The sequence below is a fragment of the Podarcis cretensis genome (assembly GCF_951804945.1).
Source record: "Podarcis cretensis genome assembly, chromosome: 13".
Taxonomy (NCBI): domain Eukaryota; kingdom Metazoa; phylum Chordata; class Lepidosauria; order Squamata; family Lacertidae; genus Podarcis; species Podarcis cretensis.
The window spans coordinates 38,847,211-38,868,322 of record NC_137182.1 but is presented as its reverse complement, the minus strand read 5'-3'; the positions used below and the strand labels follow the sequence as shown (position 1 = coordinate 38,868,322).

The window sequence follows — 21,112 nt, the reverse complement described above, 5'->3', positions numbered from 1 at the left end:
TGAGATTATTCCTATCCAAATCTTCATTTGTTCTGGATATTAGTTAACTCCAGGGACAAAAAAAAAAAGTAATCAAAGCGTTTGTTCTCTGTGTTGCTTGCAAGTCTTGTCAAAAGCTGAAATGCAATTAGCAGCTTTCAGCTGTCCCACCCTGCAGCACAGGGGGGAAAAGCAGGCTGAAATCCAACAAAGCCAGATGCAGATGAAGAAGATAGATGCCTCTGTTGAATTTCTGCCTGCCATTCAACTGCTAAAAAGCAGTGCTTCGATGGGGAGTTAAGAAGGCAAATGTACTTAACGTTGCCACCTTTTTGGTAAAGCTCTGGTAGCTTTTAAACAACAGCAAGCTAGGCAGAAATTTCAACAAGCATAGTATGCAGCATGCAAAGGAGAACTGGGTAGAAAACTGCACCTGTTGAATTTCACCCTCTTGACAGAGCTGCTGAAAAGCACTGGAGCTTGAGGGGATGTGGGGTGGGAGATAGCAACCCTAGCTGCCATTTTTAGTGTCCAAATTACACTAGTACTGGGCTTATTTTGCCTAACAAAGTTGGCGGCTACTTACCAGCTCTGTTAGGCAAATAACCCCAGAGGGAACAGTTGATGTTTCATCAGCTCGAGTGACTCTGGGAGGAATCTCTCTCCAGTTGTCTGGGGAGGCACCCATTAGACCAGGAATTAGGAGCCTTGGTCCTCCAGATGTCATTGGACCCCAGTTCCTGTCAGCCCTGGCCACTGTTCATGCTGGCTAGGGCAGACAGGAGTTGGAATCCAACAAAACAGAGGTGGTGGCACAGGTACCCTGAAGTAGACTTCAGGAAAGGTGACAAAGCTCTAGCTGCGGGTAGCAGGCAGAGAATAGTTTGTCACTGGAATTAGGAAGAGATAGGATCAAGCTATGTGTGATGTGGGAATTCTGGGAGATGAGCTTTGGGTTTTCTCCTGTTAGGGCTGCAGCAAAGCATCTGAGGGAGGATCTAAGCCAAAGGAGGATAAAATCTGGCCCACAGGCCTAATTAAGCCCAACAGGTTCCCCACTTGGCCCACTAGGCCGCTTCAGCCAAGCCATGCCTACTTGCCCTATGTCTGACATCATGTGTGATATCACAGTGATGCCAGGTGACTGACAGATGGGTGCTGCTGCTCACCTGTCAAAGTTGGTCCACAGTGGGTGGAGGAGATAATGATCTATCCCAAGCATTGGCAAACCCGGCCCTCCAGATGTTTTGGGACTATAACTCCCATCATCCCTGACCACTGGTCCTGTTAGCTAGGGATGATGGGAGTTGTAATCCCAAAACATCTGGAGGGCTGAGTTTGCCTATGCCTGATCTATCCTGATGGCCAGATCCAATTCCCCATCCTTGTCTACATCTTTGCCTGAGGCCATGAGTAGACCTTGTACTAGACCCCTGAAATCAAATCCTAAGTGCCAACTAGCACGCCTTGAGCTCTTTTTCTGGCTTGCCTGCTTTGTCTTACCCGCAGTTCGTAGCGAATACTGTTGTGCTTTAATTGCGCCGCCTTGTGCTCCACCAGGCCAAAATCCCAGCCGGCAAAGACTTTGTTGCTGTAGGATCCGAGGGAAGCATCTTCACTAACCAGGCTACGTTTGAGGCAATAGACTGATCTACGGAAGGTGGGTAGGAGAGAAAGAGGAAGGTGATTCCTGGAGCTGTTGTTCTGTCTGGGGTGTGTGGAAGATGACTTGAAGTTGCCCTCACCTCCGTACAATCCACATCAGGGAGAAGTGGAGGTAGAAGAGTGCTGTCAGTACGTACGCCAGAGGGCAGTTGTATGAGAAGCCGACAAAATTGACAGCTGAATTTTGGTAGTAGCCGTAGAAGAGGTAGGTGAGCTCCATGAAACTCTGTCAGGAAGAGAAATGAACACTAAGACTGAAAATGGATCACTGCTGCAGCGTCCTACAGTTTCTTCTTGGGGATCCAGTCTCTCACCTTGCCTGACAGAAGGTCCATTACGTAGGAAAAAAAGCTGACCAAGCCTCTGGGTGTGGGGTTGTAAGCCAGACAAGCTTCATTCACTGAAAGGGAAGAGAGAAGAGATCATTGTCCCTGTTCCATTCCCATTCCCACAGAATCAAGGAGTCCTGAAGCCTATTGCTCTCTAGCCTGTTAGACCCTGTTAATCTCTTGGTGAACCCAAGAGTCCTGGGATCCGATAGGGTGGAAAGGGAGATACTTTGATCTGCTTTTAGAAGAGGGCTGTATGTTCTGTGGATTTGGTAGATAAGTGCAATATCTCACATATATTCCTGGGGACGGAGGATCTGGAGAAGCTCAACTTCAAACTTTTAGAAATATGTGCCTAGCCCTTAGTGTCACAGAGATGTTTCCATACTTTCCTACTACTCCTTTTCCTCTATGTCATCACCTTAACACATGCACACACAACAGATGTCTGCTTCCATTATTTCAGATCTAAATCAGAAAAACTCAAGAAATAATGGAGAACAAGGTAACTACATGGAAACATAATTAGCGTTTGCATAATATATTTTTGAATGCAAAAATAAGGTCTCTTTGTTACAGAGTTTGAGGGGTGAGTTGTTTTATTTGAGTGCAGCAGAACGCCTTCCTGCCTAGGGCTCAAAAAGAAAATAACAAGACCAGGACCAAAATATCTGACCTTGTGGTACCCCTTTTCTAATGAAATTAGTTTCCTTCCCTTCTACAGAATTGGTTCCTGGAGTCTGTAATTCAACCCTCTTAGCTCCATTCCCCTTCCCAGTGGGGTGTCATCTTTTTTTTTTTTTTTTTGACAAGCTTTTAATGCCTGCATTACAGGCTTAGAAATACAGTGGTACCTCTAGATGCGAACGGGATCTGTTCCAGAGCCCCGTTCACATCTAGAAGCAAACGTAACCAGCGACGGCATGTTTGCGTGTGTCGCTTTTCGCCGCTTCTGCACATGACGTCATTTTAAGTGTCTGCACATGTGCAAGCCGTGGAGCGCAAATCGAACGCACTCATCCCGAAGCACATTCAACCCGAGGTATGACTATACACCAGGTCACACACCACAGAAATACAGTGATGGAGAAGCTACACCTGTTTGACTTCTCCCTCCTACACAGCTGTCCAAGGCACAGGAGTCCTGTTCAAAGAGAAATGTCATGCCTCAATAAACCTTGGAAGTCCAGCTCCTGCTGAAGACTTAAATAACTCCTTACCTTAATCAGGATCCCTCCTTACTCAATGGCTTACCTAAACTGCTGTTTTGGTGAGTTGTCCGATTGAGTGACAAGGCTTCAAAGGCCGCATTCGGAGCAATCACAAACCCTGCCACCAGCAGGGAGGCAACAAAATTCATCAAGACCAAAAAACGGAGAAAGTTAAAGTAGGACTGGATCCCTGTTCCAAACTGGCCTGTGTGGAGAGAAGATGACAAGTTGGACAAGCCCATGAAACACAAAACATATCCTACTCTGTCCCCCTCACCACTAAACGTTTAAGAGCCCCTTCCCCATACCTCCAATGTGGCGAAGCGTGCTCCTCCACATCTCCCCATAGGCGACCGCTGAGCTTGCTTGGCTCCTCACACGCCGGAAAGTCCTCCGTTTCCATACATGCCAGAGCTCCCAACCACTCAGCCTGCTGGCTGCTTGCTCCTGCAGAACTCTTGAAAGGGGGTGGAGGATCAGGGAGGAGGAAAAGAACCCAGGTGGCTTATTGGGAACCTCAGAGTGTTGACATGAACTAATACAGCACCATATCTCAAAATGCTATAAAACGCTGCCCCTCAGCTTCTCTACATGTTAATTAATTTTCCACACAAATGTGTCACGGAGGCCACATCCACACAGCAAATGGAATCTCCTAAAGGACCCTGGGAACTGTAGCTTCCTTCACAGAGCACTTCCCAACATTTCCCGGTGAACAAAGTGCAGTTCGCAGTTATTTGAAGAAAGCTGTGTGCTTCAAATGGATGCGGCTGTGACCTATAGATTAAGCGTTAGTTGCTGTGCAGCACCCTCCAGTCAAGACACACCCCTCCCCTTGCAACCTGTGTCCCCCCACAACTGGGCACATCTGTCTTTTAGAAGAAATTCATCAAACACTTATTCTCTTTCCTAGATGTTCTTGCTTCCCTTTTCTCTACCCCATGAGAATGTTTGGAAAACCTGGGGTCTTCTTTTCCTGTCAGGGGCTGTATACAGGTGGTGCGGAAGGGCCACCAAAATATTTTGGTGAGAACCACAGGTGGGCAGGGCCATCTCCTTTTTCTCTCCCTCTTTTTCTGTCACCCCCATTTGATATTCAGGGTGCTGGGAATTGTAGCTCTGTGAGGGGGTAGACTACAGTTCCCATTATTCTTTGGGGAGGGGAATGTGCTTTAAATGTTATGGTGTGTATGCAGATAAGGTCAACATCTACATTAAATTAAGCTGAGGGTTGCATGTGCCCTCGGGCCACAGGACCTTGGGTTTTCTGAGTATCAGTCCTCACCCCCTTCTCAAGGACCCAGGCATCCTGGCACTACCTGAGCTTCCGTTTCTCCTCAAGGCAGAGAGGCAGCTCTTTCAGTGGCTTGCTGTCTTCCTCTTCCTCCCCTCCTACAAATTCTGGGACAAGTTCCTGAGGGTCAACCTCAGATTTGGATGTTTCCTCCCAAGCGGCTCTCCAGGCCGCTGCCTTGTTGCCACGGAAACGTAGTGTCTGGTTGCTTGGCAGCTGGAGATAGAGAGATGGCGGGCCATGGCGACCCCAGCTGGACCCTGGAGAGAGGAAGCAGAATACGACAGGAGGCATTCAAGGCTCAGGAAGCAGCAGCCTATTTTCAATGCATCCTGCACCAGGTATCAGTGCATGCATTTAGAAAAAGCCAACATACTATCTAGGCCATTGGTAGGCAAACTAAGGCCCGGGGGCCGGATCCGGCCCAATCGCCTTCTAAATCCAGCCCGTGGTTGGCCTGGGAATCAGCGTGTTTTTACATGAGTAGAATGTCTCCTTTTATTTAAAATGCATCTCTGGGTTATTTGTGGGGCCTGCCTGGTGTTTTTACATGAGCAGAATGTGTGCTTTTATTTAAAATGCATCTCTGGGTTATTTGTGGGGCATAGGAATTAATTCATTTCCCCCCCCCCCCAAAAAAAAAAATCTGGCCCCCCACAAGGTCTGAGGGACAGAAAACTTTTTCTACAGAAAAAGTTTGCTGACCCCTTCTAGGCCACACTGACACCATACATTTAAAACATTGTGGCACCACTTTAAACAATCAAGGCTTCCCCAAAGAATTCTGGGAACTGTTAAGGGTGCTGAGAATTGTTCAGAGACCTCCTTATTCCCCTCCCATGGCTACAGTTCCCTGTGTAGGAGGATTGTAAAACCACTCTGGAAATTGTAGCTCTGGGGCTGTTATTATTACCATTACAAGGTCCCAGATTCTATCTATATGCTCGTTGTCAAGTTCCACAGCATCTCTCCTTAAGAGGGCCTGATATGTTTATACCATCCCCTCCCTCAAAAGTCGATCATAGTGAACCAGAGGTTCGCCAACTGCTGATGAGTTTTCCTCAGAAGTCTTTTTTTTAAAAAAAGTGGCCCTGCAAATGGAAGCTGATTCCATTCTCCCACTTTTAATTAAATTGCATTCCAACCCCTTCCAGGATTCCGTTTGCGGAAGCACACAATGCTTCCAGATCAGGCGGCGACAGTGGTAGAGTAACAACAGATTTCAAAAGCTAGAGGATTTTTGTAACCAATCAGTCCCAGATCAAACCAGCAATCTATAGGGGGGAAAGCCCACCGCATACCTGCTTTGTCTTCTCTCCTCTCATAACTGCTTTCCTGGCCATCGCCCATGGCTGCAGGTTGTATTTCTCTAGTTTCTGTTCAGTGCACTTTACTCTTGCCAGTAGAAGGAACAAGGAACAAGGAACTAAGACAAGGCTGGGCATGGATTAATGATTTCTCCGGCTGGCTTGTCCCATGAACAAAGGCAGTAACTTGGCAACAAACAGACCTGAAGCCTAGAAGCAGTAGCAGTGACAAAGAGATGTTTATCTTTACTACAAGACCTTTTTAAAGTGGTATAGTTGCCTCTGGAATAGTGTGTGTATGTTGACCCTTTGGAAACACTTTTTTAAAAATTTGATCAAAATAGAAATCAGGCCATTGGAGGTGCTATGCAGTCTCAAACCTGGGAAGTTGACAAGCATGTGTTGGTAATAAATCTGTTTGCTGTTTTGTCACATTCACACATGACACACTTGAGTGTGTATATACAGTGGTACCTCGGGTTACACAGGCTTCAGGTTACATACGCTTCAGGTTACACACTCTGCTAACCCACAAATAGTGCTTCAGGTTAAGAACTTTGCTTCAGGATGAGAACAGAAATCGTGCTCCGGCGGCACAGCAACAGCAGGAGGCCCCATTAGCTAAAGTGGCGCTTCAGGTTAAGAATGGACCTCCAGAATGAATTAAGTACTTAACCCGAGGTACCACTGTACTATTTAAGATATCTTAAGGCTTATGTCTAATCAAATAATGTGCGCAGCCGCTTTCGGTCTTTTAATAGTAAAGTCACCAGAAGGGTCCTTTAAAACAGCACAGAGATCCACACGGCATCATCGTCTGACATGGAAAAGGTGAAGCTGCAGAGGCTTCTGATACTGGTAGAAGTTTGTGGGGATTTGGTTGAACAGTAAGACTTGCGACGAGCTGATTTGAACTGGAAAGGCAAAACAGCAAAGGATTCTGGGATTACTGCTGCTTATGCATATAAAAAGTGAGATCAGGCTGCAGTGAAGTGTGGACCATTAGAGCAAATGGGGCACTGCTACACCATCCTCAGTCTGCCCTCAGCCCCACCTGCCTGCCTTCTTTCTTACAGCCCAGTACAGGTGATAGTATTGTCTGCCAGCTTTCTCCTTCTCAGTCTCAGTGTTAACTGTTGTAGAAGTCATAAAATTGTAAAGTTGGAAGGCACACCAAGGGTCATCTAGTCCAGGGATCTCAAAGCATCCATAACAGGGAAGAAAAACAAGAAAACACACTGCCAGACACTGGTTCCCTGGCTCCACCTACCACTTGGGCTCCTTGCCTTGCATCCTACCAATCACAAATGGGAACCAGCCATCACTGGACCTGAGATAGCAGAAGGAAATCAGAGTTGCTTTATATGTCCAGGGAAGGATTCTTGCAGTTAATATAAGTCCACTTTCAAATTACATGTGGCAATTATTTCTATGCTGGGAACTACTGAAATCCAATTATTTGCAGCAGCAATAAAGAGAACACTATTTTCAAGGCTTGGGGATTGTCATTTACTGCCCTCTGGAGGATAAGCAAGGAGCTGAATAAATAAGAGATGGTTCTTTTTTTTATAAAAAAAAGGTTTTTATTTCACATTCAGGCTTCCAATAAAGCTGCATCAGACCTGGATCACAATGTTTATAGAGATGAGCTGTTTTACATCTTACTTTCTTCAGAATGCAAAGACGTAATCCATGAGGCAGGCAAAAAATACAGACAGTCAAGTCATGGGTTCTGCAGTGTAAAACCCACAGGGCTCCCAACCCAACATACATTAAAAGTTTTGAGACAAGAATTTGTGTGTCCTAAAGCAATTTCTGCAAGCCACAAGCTTACATTTGCTGCCACTTGAACCAGCTCCCTTTAACTGAAGATCACCACTGATACATTTTTAAATGTGGCTGATGTGGCATGCAAAATTTCATTTTGCTTCTTAGTTTCGGCTTCTCCCATTCCACAGTACTTAAAGCACTCGCCTTACTGTGCTAAACTCCTTGACACAGAAGTGACCTTACACCTCCAAGAATCTCACCCCTGTTTTGGGGGGGGGGGTGGAAATCACTGACTCGGGGCAAAGCAACAGCCTCACAGGTTTTCGCAGAGTTCCCTGAAGGAAGTTGGGGCTTTTATTTACCTTAGTAAAAGGTAAAGGTAAAGGACCCCTGGACAGTTAAGTCCTGTTAAAGGTGACTATGGGATTGCGGCGCTCATCTTGCTTTCAGGCTGAGGGAGCCGGTGTTTTTACCTTAGTATCCTCAGATGACCTACTACCCAGAAGCAAATCTGCAATATTCTCTTTTCCCTGCCAAATACACTTTAAAAGGTACAATTGTGGCAGTAAGCCCCCACTTCCAAGGTGAGAGCTGGGAACGGATGGGAATGAGGATAGGAATGGAGCCCTGCTCATTCTTGCAAAGTCCCAGTTTCTCTTCCTGTAACATGGGTGTGTTTGGGGTTTTTTAAAAAAAATAAATAGAAAAGAAAGAGGAAGCAAGTTCTGGAGAGATGCTAGGAGCCAGGACTTCTGACCTTTCTTGGAAGGTGAACAAAAGCCAGTAGGAAAATCTAATAGTCAAAGGTGTTAGAAGATAAGATTTCTGGGAGTTCCCTCCCCACACACGCCCCAGGGAAACACTGGTGCCTAGTGAGGTGGCACTGGGTTATGGTATTCCTAAGTCCTCAGGTATGAGAACAAATGAGGAGCTGAGTTTTCGAGACTCAACTCCTGGTTCCTTATAGTCGGATCCTCAACGATGGTTTCAACGATGAAACACACGTTAAAAAAACAAGTCTTATGTTGAGTCCCATCTGCTCCCTCAGCCTCCAGGGCCTTTGGCAGCACTCCACGTTTATGCCGGCCTTGCCTCAGCCGCATCACTCCTGCCGCTGGGGTTTCTCCAAAGCGCCATCTTTGTCCTTCTGGAAGGCTCGCCCTCTCTGGAGCCCCAGCCCTTTCCCCAGCAGGAAGATGGCCAATGCCCCTAAGTGGATGCAATAATAGATGGAGCTCCAGTAGCGGACGGTGTCCTCGAAGGTGAGCAGCACAAAGCCCATGCACATGTAGTCGTAGGCCCTCATCTTCAGGAACCACTGCACCCAGTCGCCATAGAGACGGCCGGCGGGGGTCAGGTGCCTCAAGAAGCCGCTCTCCATCGCCCCCTCAGCTGCTAGGCAGAGTGGGATGGTAAGGAAGCTGAGGTAGTAGCCGGGGTGAATCCCATGCCAGTATGCAGAGATGAGCATGGTCCAGGCGCTCCTAGGAAGAAAGAGAGCCTTCTCAGTCCAAGAATCCTCCCCTCAGGCCAATTCCAGCACATATCCCAGAACCCTTCACCATTTCTCCTCACACTTCCCTACTTATCAGTCCTTGACTCCTCCATTGCTGTTGTTACACATTGGTCAAGTCAATCCCAGAATCCTTCGCTGCAGCTCTCAAGCCAAGCTTCCCTTTACATTTTGTTGCCTTCCTAGTTCAGCTTATCTACAACCAAGTTGCTGATCTCCTACACTTCTGTCAGCTCTTCCTCTCTTGGCCCACAGCCAACCAGCTATTCATACTCTGCCAAGAACAGTAACAATACTATGTCTGATACTTTTTTAAAAAAAATTCTATTCTGAAACATAGAACTGAGTCAGCAAGATGACACAATTAACCCAATGGCCTTTTCAAAAAGCCAGGTTTTCACCAATCGCCTGACAAAATATAGTGATGGAGCCCGATGGACCTCACTTGCAAGGAATTCCTCAGGATAGGCATCACAAAAACAAAAACACTATAGCTACTTGACACCAGCCTCACATCCTTAAGTCATGTTATACAGACCTGAAGGATGAAGCAGAAACACCAGAGACTGAGGACCTTGAGGAACTGGCAGGGCCCCCTGAAGTCAAGGCTTAGGCCCTTCAATGCCAACTGCTGTTCCGGAGTGTGGTTTAGGAGGCCACAGTATATAAGGCCTCCCTCTTGAATCTTCCAGCTGCTGGAAACGGCACAAATCTCTGGCTCACGGCACTGATTCTAGCTTCCTTGCTTTGCTATAAGAATATCCCCTCCTGTGGTTTCAAGCAACTGCTGTTTAGAAGCATTACTGCCTCCAACTGTGGAGGAATAGCCATTGTGGACAATAGGCACTTGACCTCCATGAATCTGTCTAATCTTCTTTTATTGCTGGCTGTCACATACCTCCTGTGGGAGCAAGTGCCATAGTAAAACAACGCATTGTGTGAACAAGGACTTTACCTATCCTGAATCTTCCAACATTCAGCTTTGTTGGGCGTCCATGATTTCAATGTCATGAAAGAAAAACTTTTCTCTATCCATTTTCTCCATGCCATGCATAATTTCATAAACTTCTAATGTGTGAACACTGCTTTGCCGTGTTGTACTTTAATTGGACAGATGGAGTCTCTGCACTGAACCTTGGTTTGTTTGGACCCTGCTGGATCCACAGCCCTGCTCTCTTGGGTTGACAACATGGGTGAAAGACTTGCGACTGGGCCCTTAAGCCCTTGAGGGCAACTCTTGGAGGGACTCGGGTGACAACTGGAGCAGGTGGGGAGGAATATACCAACTCCTACCATTTCATAGTCTTTCATGCCAACTGCCTTGCTTTCTCCATCTACAGTGGAAGCTCGCGTTATGTTACCCTTGGGTAACGTAAACTTCGGGTTCCGAAAGTGGCAAACCCGGAAGTGTTTCGCCACTTGCGCAAGAGCAGAAGCGTTCTATCACCGTGCGTGCATGCGCAGAAGCAGTCTCTCCAGTTGCGAAACCTTCAGGATACAGCCAGACCTCCACAACAGATCCCGTTCGCAACCAGGGGTACCACTGTATTCCAGAATGTTCCACTGCACCATCCAAGGTCGCAATAATATTTTTGGCTCAACGTTTAGTTCTTTACTCACTATTGCTCACCTAACTCTCACCTGCATATTTATGCTACTCCCCCTCATGCCTGCATTTCTCTACTCTACCTGTCTTCAAATCAACCAACCAACCAACCAACCATGTATCCCAGAATCCTCCTTACTGGCTGTTCCCAGAAGAACCTTCCCTGCAATTCATCTCAGAACCTCAGAGTCCACCTTCACACCAATCCACCCCAACAGGCTATCTCCCCCATACCCCCCAATGGTACTGCTTTGCTCACCTTAAGACATAGGACCTGACGGGTGCACTTTTGTAAATGTACTGCGCCAACCACCATTGGACAGTCATGTTCCAGTAGCGCATACCATCCTTCACCTTGACACAGAAGTCAGTGCCATGTGGATCAATGTTCTTGATTGTCTCATAATCATAGGTGATGCTGGACGCTCCCCCTTCATCCGAGTTGCTTTAGAAATGTAAACAAAACAAGAACATATTAATGCCCTCATGAATTGACTACTGCAGTGCTCTCTACATTGGGCTACCCTTGAAGACTGTATAGAAGATTTAGCTAGTGTCAGAATATGGCACCTTGCCTTCTGGGGGCAGGACAGTTCCATGCCATTCTCTAAATCTAGCCCACCCTCTACTGCAGACAGGGAACATCTCCTTGACTAACCTGCTGATCGGCACATATTCCACAGTGGGCCCACCGCCTGACCGTGATTTGGCGGTGGTTGGATAGGCACCAAAGGCAGCAGAAATGCAGGCGCATTCAGCGCAGAGCCAGGCGACATAGAAGCGCATGCGGAAGACGAAGAAGATGGGTATCATGTAGAAGATTCGGAACAGAAGTCCCCGTTCGTAGAAGGCGTCGCTCCGGACATACTGGAGGGGGAAGAAGTGAGATGCCACCAAGAAAAAGACCCCAAAGATGGGGATCATTTTCATTCTCGAAAGCAGCGGTTTCCAGCTAGGGATGATTGTGGAGTTAGGCTGGTTCAGCCAATCGTGGTAAGTGCGGTAGCGAAAAAACGGGCCTAGGTGCAAAAGAAAAGAAAAGAAATTGAGATCAATGAGCAGACAGAAATGAATTGTTCCTCAGAAAAACCAAGACACACACAAGTCTATCATGCAACCACACATCTTAATAAGATAAGTCTTAAGAGGAGGTGTAGCTTGGGTGCTGGGTAAGAGTCTGATGCGCCCTGTAGCCTAGCCCTATGTCTTCTCACGAGATCTGGTGCCATAAGCAGAACCTGCAGGATCTCAGCATTCATTCCAAGCCCTCATTATCTGTCGCAGAAGTAGCGTTCGGATATTTTTGTGCTGTTCTCACAAAGCAGAAAAGGAAAGAACAATCAACGTTACCACACATGAACTAGAAAGACACACAAAGATAATGAATGGAGAGAGGAAGAAAGGCATATTATTTCCATAAACACCAAGGGTCAGAGGCATGCTAGTGCTACTACGGATACACACACACACACACACACACACACACAATCATGCCACAAAACAAAAAACCAAAAGTCAGCAGCTGTGACAATTAGAGCAACAGGCAAAGGTGAAATATGCTTGGTTCTTTTGACTTCCTGTTCTTATCTCTTACATTGCTTTCTCTTCAAAAAAAAAGTGAAAAAGAAAATGGGAACCCCCAGACCCTCTGTCTCCTGTCATCAATTTTCATATTTTGGTGAAGGGATACAGACTAAAGCTGTTGTAACCATGATTTAAAAAACAAACAAACCCATCCCTAGAATTTGGTGCTGTACACATATTTCACCCTACCCAGTTTGACCACTGCTTTCTGTTAGGTAACTCAGGTACCTGTCATGAGCCCAACATAGCAATAACTGTAGCACAGTATCTCCACCAGTCCGGGCATTTTAGGGATCACGCCAATCAGTGGACTCTTGGCAAATGATGTCACATCCTGTTTCTTCGCCCAAGTGAGTTCTTGTACTTCGTTGGCTAAGCTCACCATCTGGGAGACACAGATTAAGGCATCATGGGAAACGAGCTTCCTAGGGAGCCCCTTCCCCATACCCCCGTCCAAAGCGCGGCCCCTCTTACCTTGAGAGTGAGTAAGAGCTGCACTGCATTGGTGAAAGGTGTTGGCTCTGGGAAGCCAAAGTAGGCAATTGTGCGGAAAAAGAGCAGGTAGGAAAAGGTCCAGCCAAGTGTCAGGTAGTGACAGGCCCTGGTGTGTGTGAGGGGAGAAGCAGATAAAAGGCTGTAAATATTAATGAACTATTCATTATTCTTTAATGAATTGTTCTCCACAGAGGTGTGTCTGGCATCTTCTTTATGCAGCTTTCGGCAAATGCTAAAGATACACCTCTTTACCCTGGCTTTTGACATTTGAAGTGTATATTTTTAACACTGTGCTTTTGTTTAATAATAATAATAATAATAATAATAATAATATCCACTCCCCCACACATTCTACTCTGGCTGTTCCATTTTCACTGACCAATATCCTAATGCTGTAAATTTACTGAAGATATACATTTTCAAGACCTGCCCTATTTCTTTCCCCAGACTGTATTTTTTTTCCAAACTGTGTGTTTTTAATGTTGAATTTAAAATTCTCGTAACCTGCCCTGTGACTTTAGGCTGAAGGGTAGGTAATAAATATAGCAACAACAATGACAGTAAAGTAATAATCTGGTAGACGTTTGTCCCATTTTCAGGGTCCTGGCTCTCTGTCTCTGTGTCAAAAGGGACAAAACCTTCTTTTCTCTAAACCTGGGAAATGTCTGTGGCCTTCTATGTGATAATCAACTGCCACTTCTATCAGTCCTAGCCAGCATAGCCAGTGGTAGCCCAACCTCTGGAGGACCACTGGCTTATCTGCCCTGCTCTTAAGCCCCCCATTGCTTCAACTTTTCAAACCTCAGAGGTAGAAATTCCGGGAGATCCGATTCCCGCAATCTCAACCTTGCCTGCTAAACTGTAGCCACCTGCAAATAACCAAACCACGTTTGCAAGGTGTCTTGATTCATCTTACTAGGCCTCCCGGCCCGCCACACAGAACTACAAGAGCCCCCCCTGTGTTTCCTGTTCCACTGCCTCCAAGCATCCTCCTTTACCTTGGTGAGATGTTGATTATCAGCCAAGTCCCCAAGATGGTGATAAGTGAGTGGAGGGTGTGGATGTGGCAGGTAGCCAGCGTGAGCACGAGCCCCGCAGCTGCCCCTCCAAACTGCTTGATCCTCAGGTCTGTGGGGAATAAGCAGATGGAAAAAATTCCTCTATTGTGAACAGATCCAACCCAGTGGGTTCGGGAGTTAGGGGTTGCAAGTCAGTTCAACAAAGGAGAATGCGGGGAAAGAGAGATTAAACCTTGGTGTTAAAGCAAAATATTTACATGCACAGGACACCCCCCAGCACAACCATTCAGTCAATTCCCATTACAGAACTTCCTGTTGAAGATCAGATAGTAAGTGATGGAAAAGACTTCTGCCCAAGACCACTGAGAGCTGCTCCGAAGCAGAGAACATTAAACTAAAGGGAGAAATACTTTTATCTCGAATAAGGCAGCTTTTTGGAGCCCCCATTTCTTGTTTGCACTCCCCCCCCCCGCAATCCTTCACCCCCAGAAAAAACCCCCAAATGGAATATTCCATTCTTATTAATTATTTTATCTATTTTAAAAGTTTATAGCCCACCCTTAATCCAAGGACCCTGGGCTGGAGAACACCACACCCTCAATGAATAACATTCAACACCTTTATGTGCTACTGATAAGGGCTTGAATTCAGAGCAGAAACATACTAGCAACCAGTGCAGACTCTTATACCTTTTAAAGGTGCACAAAATTCTACTAAGGCTGCAGATTCTCCTGTCATTACAGCCCTGGAATAGTAAAATCCACACTGAGCAGAATACTGAATTCTCCGCAACTAGGCATTTTTATCTTATTATGCCAGGACTTTGTCAGCTAACTGCCTCCCAGTCCATTTACAGACCCAGTTTAAAGTGCTGATTTTAATCAATAGAGCCCAAACAGCTTGGGACCTTAAGATCCCCTTCAGAAGTCTAGCAACAGGTGTCCCTACCAAGGAGAGGGTATTTTTGGTAGTGCCACTCTGACCATGCAATATGTGCTCCCCAAAAAGGCTCTCCTGGAGTCTTCTCTGTGGTCTGTTCAGCACCAGGTGAACATCTTTTCTTACTCAGCCAGGCTTTTAAATTGTCTTTTAAATCTGGGCATTTGCTCAGGTAAGCTTTATGGCCTTTTACTGTTGACTTCTGATCCTGATATTTTGTATTTTGGAGAATTGCTTTTGTCTGTTTTGTTTGCCTGCTACCCGGGGAATTAGCAAGATTTCTGTATCACTTCATTAAAAACACACACATAGACCACAGCTGCATAGATGGACAGCTATATAAATGCAACATATCAAAAGAAAGAACTTCATCTCAGGGCCTTAGGAGTCCTTGGGCAATGCTGGGTTGCTTAAATCTGACTCTGCAACAGTCGTCCCCCCCCCCCTTAGACACGACGTCATCTCCTCCAACTCACTCTGGCCACCCAGATTTAGCACTCACCCCCTTTCTTGAAGAGGAAGCCGATGGGGATGGAAACGAGAAGGACTGCCAAGTAGATGACTTCATCGGGTGACATTGTGGCTGGCAAGAGATGCAGAGAGTCAGAACAGGCTGTGCAGAATGGTTTGGAGAGATTAATGCTGGGAATACTGGAAATAACCAGGGAGAAGGCTGTGCTACTGGTCCAGCAGGTGGTTTGAGGTAGGGTGAATATCTTTGAAGGAAGTGACCCAGATGCTGGGGCTGCATATTAATATGATACCAGAAAGATAAAAGCAAGGTTGTCAAGGCACCTGGATTCTTGTATCAAAGGAGGGAAAACCTAAGGGATGGTGGCGTAAGGCAATAATCTTGCAGCATGTTAGTACTCGGGTGGGGGTGGGACTGGGAGGGAGGGGATAGTCACCCAATGAAACGGATGAGCAATATATTCAGGACAAAGGAAAGACAGGACCTATTCACACACAATGCCTGGTTAATTTATGCAATTTAGGGAAGAAAGTGAATTCAGAGAGGGCAGGTGTATTATTCATTACATTTACAGGTAAAGGTAAAGGGACCCTTGACCATTAGGTCCAGTCGTGACTGACTCTGGGGCTGCGGTGCTCATCTTGCTTTATTGGCCGAGGGAGCCAGAGTACAGCTTCCGGGTCATGTGGCCAGCATGACTAAGCCACTTCTGGAGAACCAGAGCAGCGCACGGAAACGCCGTTTACCTTCCCTCCGGAGCGGTACCTATTTATCTACTTGCACTTTGACATGCTTTTGAACTGCTAGGTTGGCAGGAGCAGGGACTGAGCAATGGGAGCTCTCCCCGTTGCGGGGATTCGAACCGCCGACCTTCTGATCAGTAAGTCCTAGGCTCTGTGGTTTAACCCACAGCACCACCCGAGTCTTCATTTTGTTCCAAGGAGCTCAAGGCAGTTTACATGGTTCTCCTCTCCTTGTTTTATCCTCACAACAACTCCGAGAAACAGGGACTAGCACAAGCTCACCCAGGGAGCTTCATGGCTGCATGGGGATTCAAACCCTGGTTTGCCAGTTCCTAATCCAGCACTCTAACAGTTACACCATGCAGGCTCTCACTGTATTAGTCAATGGCTACCAGTCATGACAGGATGAAACCCGGAAGGAAATCTTGCCTGTGTGGAGGGCTTCTCCTCAGTGCTCTAACTCAGTCGCCTTCCAGATATTGTTGACATTCAACTCCCATCATCCCCAGTCAGCTTAGCCAAGCGACAGGGATGATGGGAGTCGTAGTCCAACAACAAATGGGGACACAAGGTTGAAGAACACTGCTCCATTCCATTCCCACCCAAGTTTCAGGTTGTTGGAGAGACAAACTTATGTATAAACTAATGATGAAAGTTTGCAAATTCCATCAAATAACCTCAAACGTAGAAAGATTAATAGTTGGATGTGGCGGTTTGTTTATATAGATTATAAACTTCCACCAGACTGCAGCAAAGTCCTCTGGTGCAGCTTGGCTTCAAAGAAGTCTTAAGTAATGAGTTAAGTTTTTGTGAGACACCAATAAAAAGCATTTCTGAATACCATCCATCTGAAGCAACATATGACGTTTCCCTCTAGCCTTGTGAGATGATCCGTCTGGTTGCAACCAGCAAGTAAACTTTCTCAGCAAGAGAAGCATTACCCCTTTCAAACAATTATAATAAAAAATATTTAGTGTCTAGGATCACAGTTTCCTCAATAACGCCCCCAATTTCTTTTATCCTCTGTTCCCAGAAGGGATCTTAGGGTCTCTTATTTGAAGGGGTTTTTTTTTTTGTACTTCTGCAGATCTTATGGTAGGGATGGGGAGTTTATGGAATTACTGGAATGCAACTCATCACCCCTAATCATGGCCCGCCCCCAAACAGCATTCTTATGCCTTTAAAACAGGAGTAAATTATGGCCTTCCAGGTGTTGAGACTGCAATTCCCATCAGCCCCAACCACCATAAACAATAGTCAGGGATGCTGGGAGTTGTAGTCCAGCAACACCTAAAGAACTGCAGGTTAGCCACCCTTGCCTGATGTCCAGCCAGCAGAAATATAACAGCTGGTGCTTATTCTATCACTTCATCTCTGTGGCAGGAAAGGCACCACCTGTTCAACTTCTGCCTGCTAGGTGGGGAACATGTGGCCCTCCAGATTTTGTTGAACTACAATTTCTAGCCAATGTAGCTAGTGGCCAGGAGTTCCTAGAGTTGTAGTCTATCAACATCTGGAGGGCCACAGGCTCCCCATCCCTGTGTTAAAGGCACAGAGGAGCACTGCCGGAGGAGAAAGTTGGCAACTCTATTTTGGGATTGGAATCCCCACTCAAAGCATCCCAGGTGGAGTAGTCCAGCTTTATACCATTCTAAGGCTACTTCTACAATATTCATTTAAAGCGATATCATACATATCATGCAGATGGGGCCTTAGGATGTTACGTGTGTTAAAAGGTCACAAATCTGCTTTTTCTTAAGCATCTTCCCTATGGATTGTGCAGGCTACTGAAAGGTGGGGCAGCTTGTGGGGACCAAACAGGGGTCAAGGGTATGAGCCAGGTCTCTTCGCTTTCTTCTAAGAAGGAGAGTGGATAAAGTAATAGAATCATAGGCTTGGGTCATCTAGTCCAACCCCTGCAATGCAGGAATCTTGTTGCCCAACATGGGGCTCAAACCCACAACACCCAGATTAGGAGTCTCATGCTCTACCGACTGAGTCACACGTAGAAAGAACTGTCAGCTGCAGGCTACCACACCTTTCAGAGTTGCACAGAACAAAACAAGAAGACACACTGGGTGAGGAAACCCCCCCCCTCTTTTTATTGATTGATTTTATTGTATTTGTATCCCACTCTTCAGCCCAAAAGGCTCCCAGAGTGGCTTATGTACAATCAACTAAAACAAGACAATCCCTGTCTGCAGGCCTACAATAATATTATTGGGGGGGGGGGGGGACACGACACACAAGGGGAAAGGGACAGGGAGGGAAGAGGAAAAAAACAACTTTTGTGCAACTCTGAAAAGTACAGGTGCTCTCTTTCTCCCTTGCTCCCAGCCTTCCACATTCCGAGCTTCATTTACAAAGACAGATTGCAAGGCAACCCCCCTTTCCTCCTGTCCCCGCTGGGGATGACTGTAGCTGAACACACCCAGACCAGTTTCCACACACTCCACCCCCACCACTTTCTCCCCATTCCTCTGTGCTGATGTCCTTGTCTCCCTATAATCCCTCGCCTCACTCCTCCACCCCATGCTTTCTATATTTAAATAGGAATCCTTCAGCTAGATTAAAAGCAAGTGTCTATCTAAGGAGTCCAGCGAGACGCACACAGAGAGCACACACACACTTCCCCACCAGTGAATCACTAGACTAGAGTTTGCAGCAGGCCTGTACCACTTTGCCTGGCATCCCTTGGGTAGGGGGAGAATTCCAAATACTCATTACTTGCAACCCTGAGCCAAACCTTTGGAGGAACAGCTAACGTCTACCCAAGCCCATCCAACATAGGGATGAGAGAATCTCTGCATCGCAATGTCTACACATCTCCTTCCCTTGCTGGATTCAGAGGTAAATGCTGGGGCTGACTCCAATTCCCCCTGCAAATTTGCAGCTTCGTGGCCCACCTCCATCAAAGGCTCCTTCATTGACATGAGTTGCTGGGGGAGGGAAAGCCTTGTGTGCTGTTGAAGTAGGCAAGGGTATTGTTGCTGAGAGCAAAGACATGGACTAAAGTGGGGGTAGAGGGGGCAGAAAGACCTGCTAGGTGAGGAAAGTAGAGCGAGTTGAGAGAGGAAGTGCAGAGAATCATGGAAAGTTGGGTGGTTTTCTGTGTGAGGAATAGATAGAGGTATATAGACAGGAGTGTTACGCAAAGGACAGGAAAATAGGAAGTAGATAAGAAATTAAGCTGAAGAGACACTGAAGAGGGTGGGGGACCCTAAGGCTCCATACATTGAAAAGTCCCAGGACCTGTAGTTTGTTAAGGTTGCTGGGAATTGTAGCTCTGTGTTAAACTACAGTTCCCATGATCCTTTGAGAGGGAGTGAACAGACGTCTTGACATGCCCCGCTACAGGTGAGAAAGTGCTCCGTTCAGAGAGACTTGATGGTGCAGAGGGAAGTGCACATTATGGGAGGCAGGAATAAAAACAGTTAATAAGGGCTAAAAGGAAAAGGAAAACTCCTCTGAGTTAGAGTGGCCTAAGGAACTTGCCTAAAATCTGATATGAAATTACTAGTTTCTTAAACGTCCGAGGAATTTGGAGTGGAGCTACAGGTTTTATTTTTTGTTTTAATAAGACGGGACAACAGAGCCGGAGAGGTTTAACCTAGAGAATATAAGATTAAGCAAGCAGTCTTCACATACATGGAAGGGCTGCCATGCAGAAGACAAGGCAGAATTGTTACCTGTTGCTCCAGGGGGCAAGACTATCCAAATCTGCAAGGAAGCAGATAAACATTAGGAGGAACTTCCTGACAGTATCAGCTGTTGGGCAGTGGAGCAGGCTGGGGGTGCTTCAGCAGAGGCTGAACAGCCACATGCCAGGGATGTTGTAGTTGCATCTGTTCATTTCTTAGCAAAGCACAACTTGAGCCAATTCTTTTTCCACTGGGAAAAGAAATGCCACCTACTTAATTTCCTTGTGTACAGCTATAATTGTGCTTGGAAGACTTTCTAGAAAACATCATGGCAATGCTCCTTTAACCTTTGCCAAATACTTCCTTGCCCACTCTCCATACATCAGATGGGAGCTGCAGTCCCAAACATCTGAAGGGCACCAGGTTGGCTGGGTTAGGATACCGAAAGTGGAAAAGCTTCAGCGGAATTCCTATAGTAGAGCAAGAAGAATATTCAGCCCTAAATTTAGATGCTCTGGGTATGTGCAGAATGCATTCCCCCAGTTAACAGCACTAAACAACCCCAGTAAATCTGGGGTTACAGGTAAGAGCTAATCATTTGCCTGCTTAGGAGCAAAACACAACGACTTGTCAACTTCCAGGGCTCCACCAACCACAAAATGAAAGGGGAAAAAAATTCTTGGCAGCATATTTCTGTGGGGTTTTTCATCTGATGAGGAATGTAAGGAAGAATATTTTTTTTAAATCCTCTGGGAAACTAGAGGGGAAAAGAAGTGGTAGCATCATTCCTCAGGTAGGTGTTACACGCACATACCAGATTAAAATGGGAAGAAAAACACTGAATGCAATGATGTAGCCCTTGTGAGGAAGAGATCTATCAAAAAGCAGGCTTCAGGGAGACAGGCGCTGCACACCCTGGGTGGGTGATTTTAAGGCTATAACTACACTGTATAATACCTGAAAATAGAGCACCAAGAGGTGCTAGCTCCTATTTATCCCCGCTATACTCCTGGGTAAGTCATCTGTTCCCCATCTAGATCTTATGCCTGAGCAAAAAATAAAATAAAATTGCCCCATCTATGCTTGACAGCGATCTAGGGAACCCTGGAGCCCTGGCTCCTAGCCTTAGGCCCCATACTGGTGAGCCACTAAAACCCGCTTCATCCTTTCCCATGGAACCCAGGAGTCCGGCTTCCCAGCACCACCCAGATTTCCCAAATCAACCACCCCGCCCGGCACTCACCTCTTCGGAGGGCCCTTTCAGCACGTGCTGCTGCCCAAAGGGGGAATCGAGAGCGGGGCTGAAGGAGGGAAGGGCAAGAAGCGGCAGCCTGGGAGCGCGATGCAAAGAGCTCAGCTCCTTGCAAAATCCATTTCTGAGATGGCTGCCCCACCTCCCCCTTCGCCTCCAAGCAGCCTTGCAAAACAATTTCTCAATCTTAGGTGCGCGCTTCCTGTCCCTCTTGCACAGTTTCCTTCGCTTTGCAGGATGAACTGTGCGCGATGGAAGGGGAGGCGATGTGTGCATGCTTCCCCACCCTCCTT

The 21,112-nt window shown here is 46.5% G+C and overlaps 2 protein-coding genes and 1 long non-coding RNA gene across 4 annotated transcripts in view; 1 reads left to right on the top strand and 2 right to left on the bottom strand.

Moving 5' to 3' along the window:
• Nucleotides 1-6,659, bottom strand: part of TMC4 (transmembrane channel like 4) — a 16,316-nt gene extending 9,657 nt beyond the window's left edge. Inside the window, exons 1-8 of one of the 2 annotated variants that reach the window (XM_079951319.1) lie at nt 6,556-6,659; nt 5,780-5,995; nt 4,504-4,738; nt 3,493-3,641; nt 3,228-3,389; nt 1,959-2,044; nt 1,725-1,870; nt 1,483-1,630 (exon numbers count right to left, since the gene is read on the bottom strand). In XM_079951319.1, the coding sequence (XP_079807445.1) occupies nt 1,483-1,630; nt 1,725-1,870; nt 1,959-2,044; nt 3,228-3,389; nt 3,493-3,641; nt 4,504-4,738; nt 5,780-5,828 (975 nt within the window). In that variant the 5' untranslated portion in view covers nt 5,829-5,995; nt 6,556-6,659. Of the gene's footprint in view, nt 1-1,482; nt 1,631-1,724; nt 1,871-1,958; nt 2,045-3,227; nt 3,390-3,492; nt 3,642-4,050; nt 4,433-4,503; nt 4,739-5,779; nt 5,996-6,555 lie in introns of those variants that run through there. The other variant, XM_079951320.1, reaches the window with a different exon arrangement.
• On the top strand, nt 4,764-8,241 carry LOC307201845. The gene is made up of 2 exons (XR_013832767.1): nt 4,764-4,868; nt 6,547-8,241. It is a non-coding gene; the product is annotated as an uncharacterized lncRNA (long non-coding RNA).
• MBOAT7 (membrane bound acylglycerophosphatidylinositol O-acyltransferase MBOAT7) lies at nt 7,829-21,112 on the bottom strand. The gene is made up of 8 exons (XM_079951321.1): nt 20,811-21,112; nt 15,214-15,294; nt 13,752-13,881; nt 12,733-12,859; nt 12,487-12,643; nt 11,333-11,693; nt 10,934-11,119; nt 7,829-9,039 (listed from the first exon to the last, which is right to left on the bottom strand). Exons 2-8 carry the CDS (start codon nt 15,287-15,289, stop codon nt 8,658-8,660), a joined length of 1,419 nt encoding a protein of 472 aa, XP_079807447.1. The 5' UTR covers nt 15,290-15,294; nt 20,811-21,112; the 3' UTR covers nt 7,829-8,657.

Excerpts from the sequence above, each read along its gene's own strand:
- MBOAT7 (XM_079951321.1), bottom strand. The coding sequence starts at position 15,289 with ATGTCACCCGATGAAGTCATCTACTTGGCAGTCCTTCTCGTTTCCATC. Across the intron at positions 12,860-13,751 it reads ATAATCAACATCTCACCAAG|GGCCTGTCACTACCTGACAC; the intron begins GTAAAGGAGGAT and ends CACACACACCAG. Across the intron at positions 9,040-10,933 it reads GTCAGGTCCTATGTCTTAAG|GAGCGCCTGGACCATGCTCA; the intron begins GTGAGCAAAGCA and ends CTTTCTTCCTAG.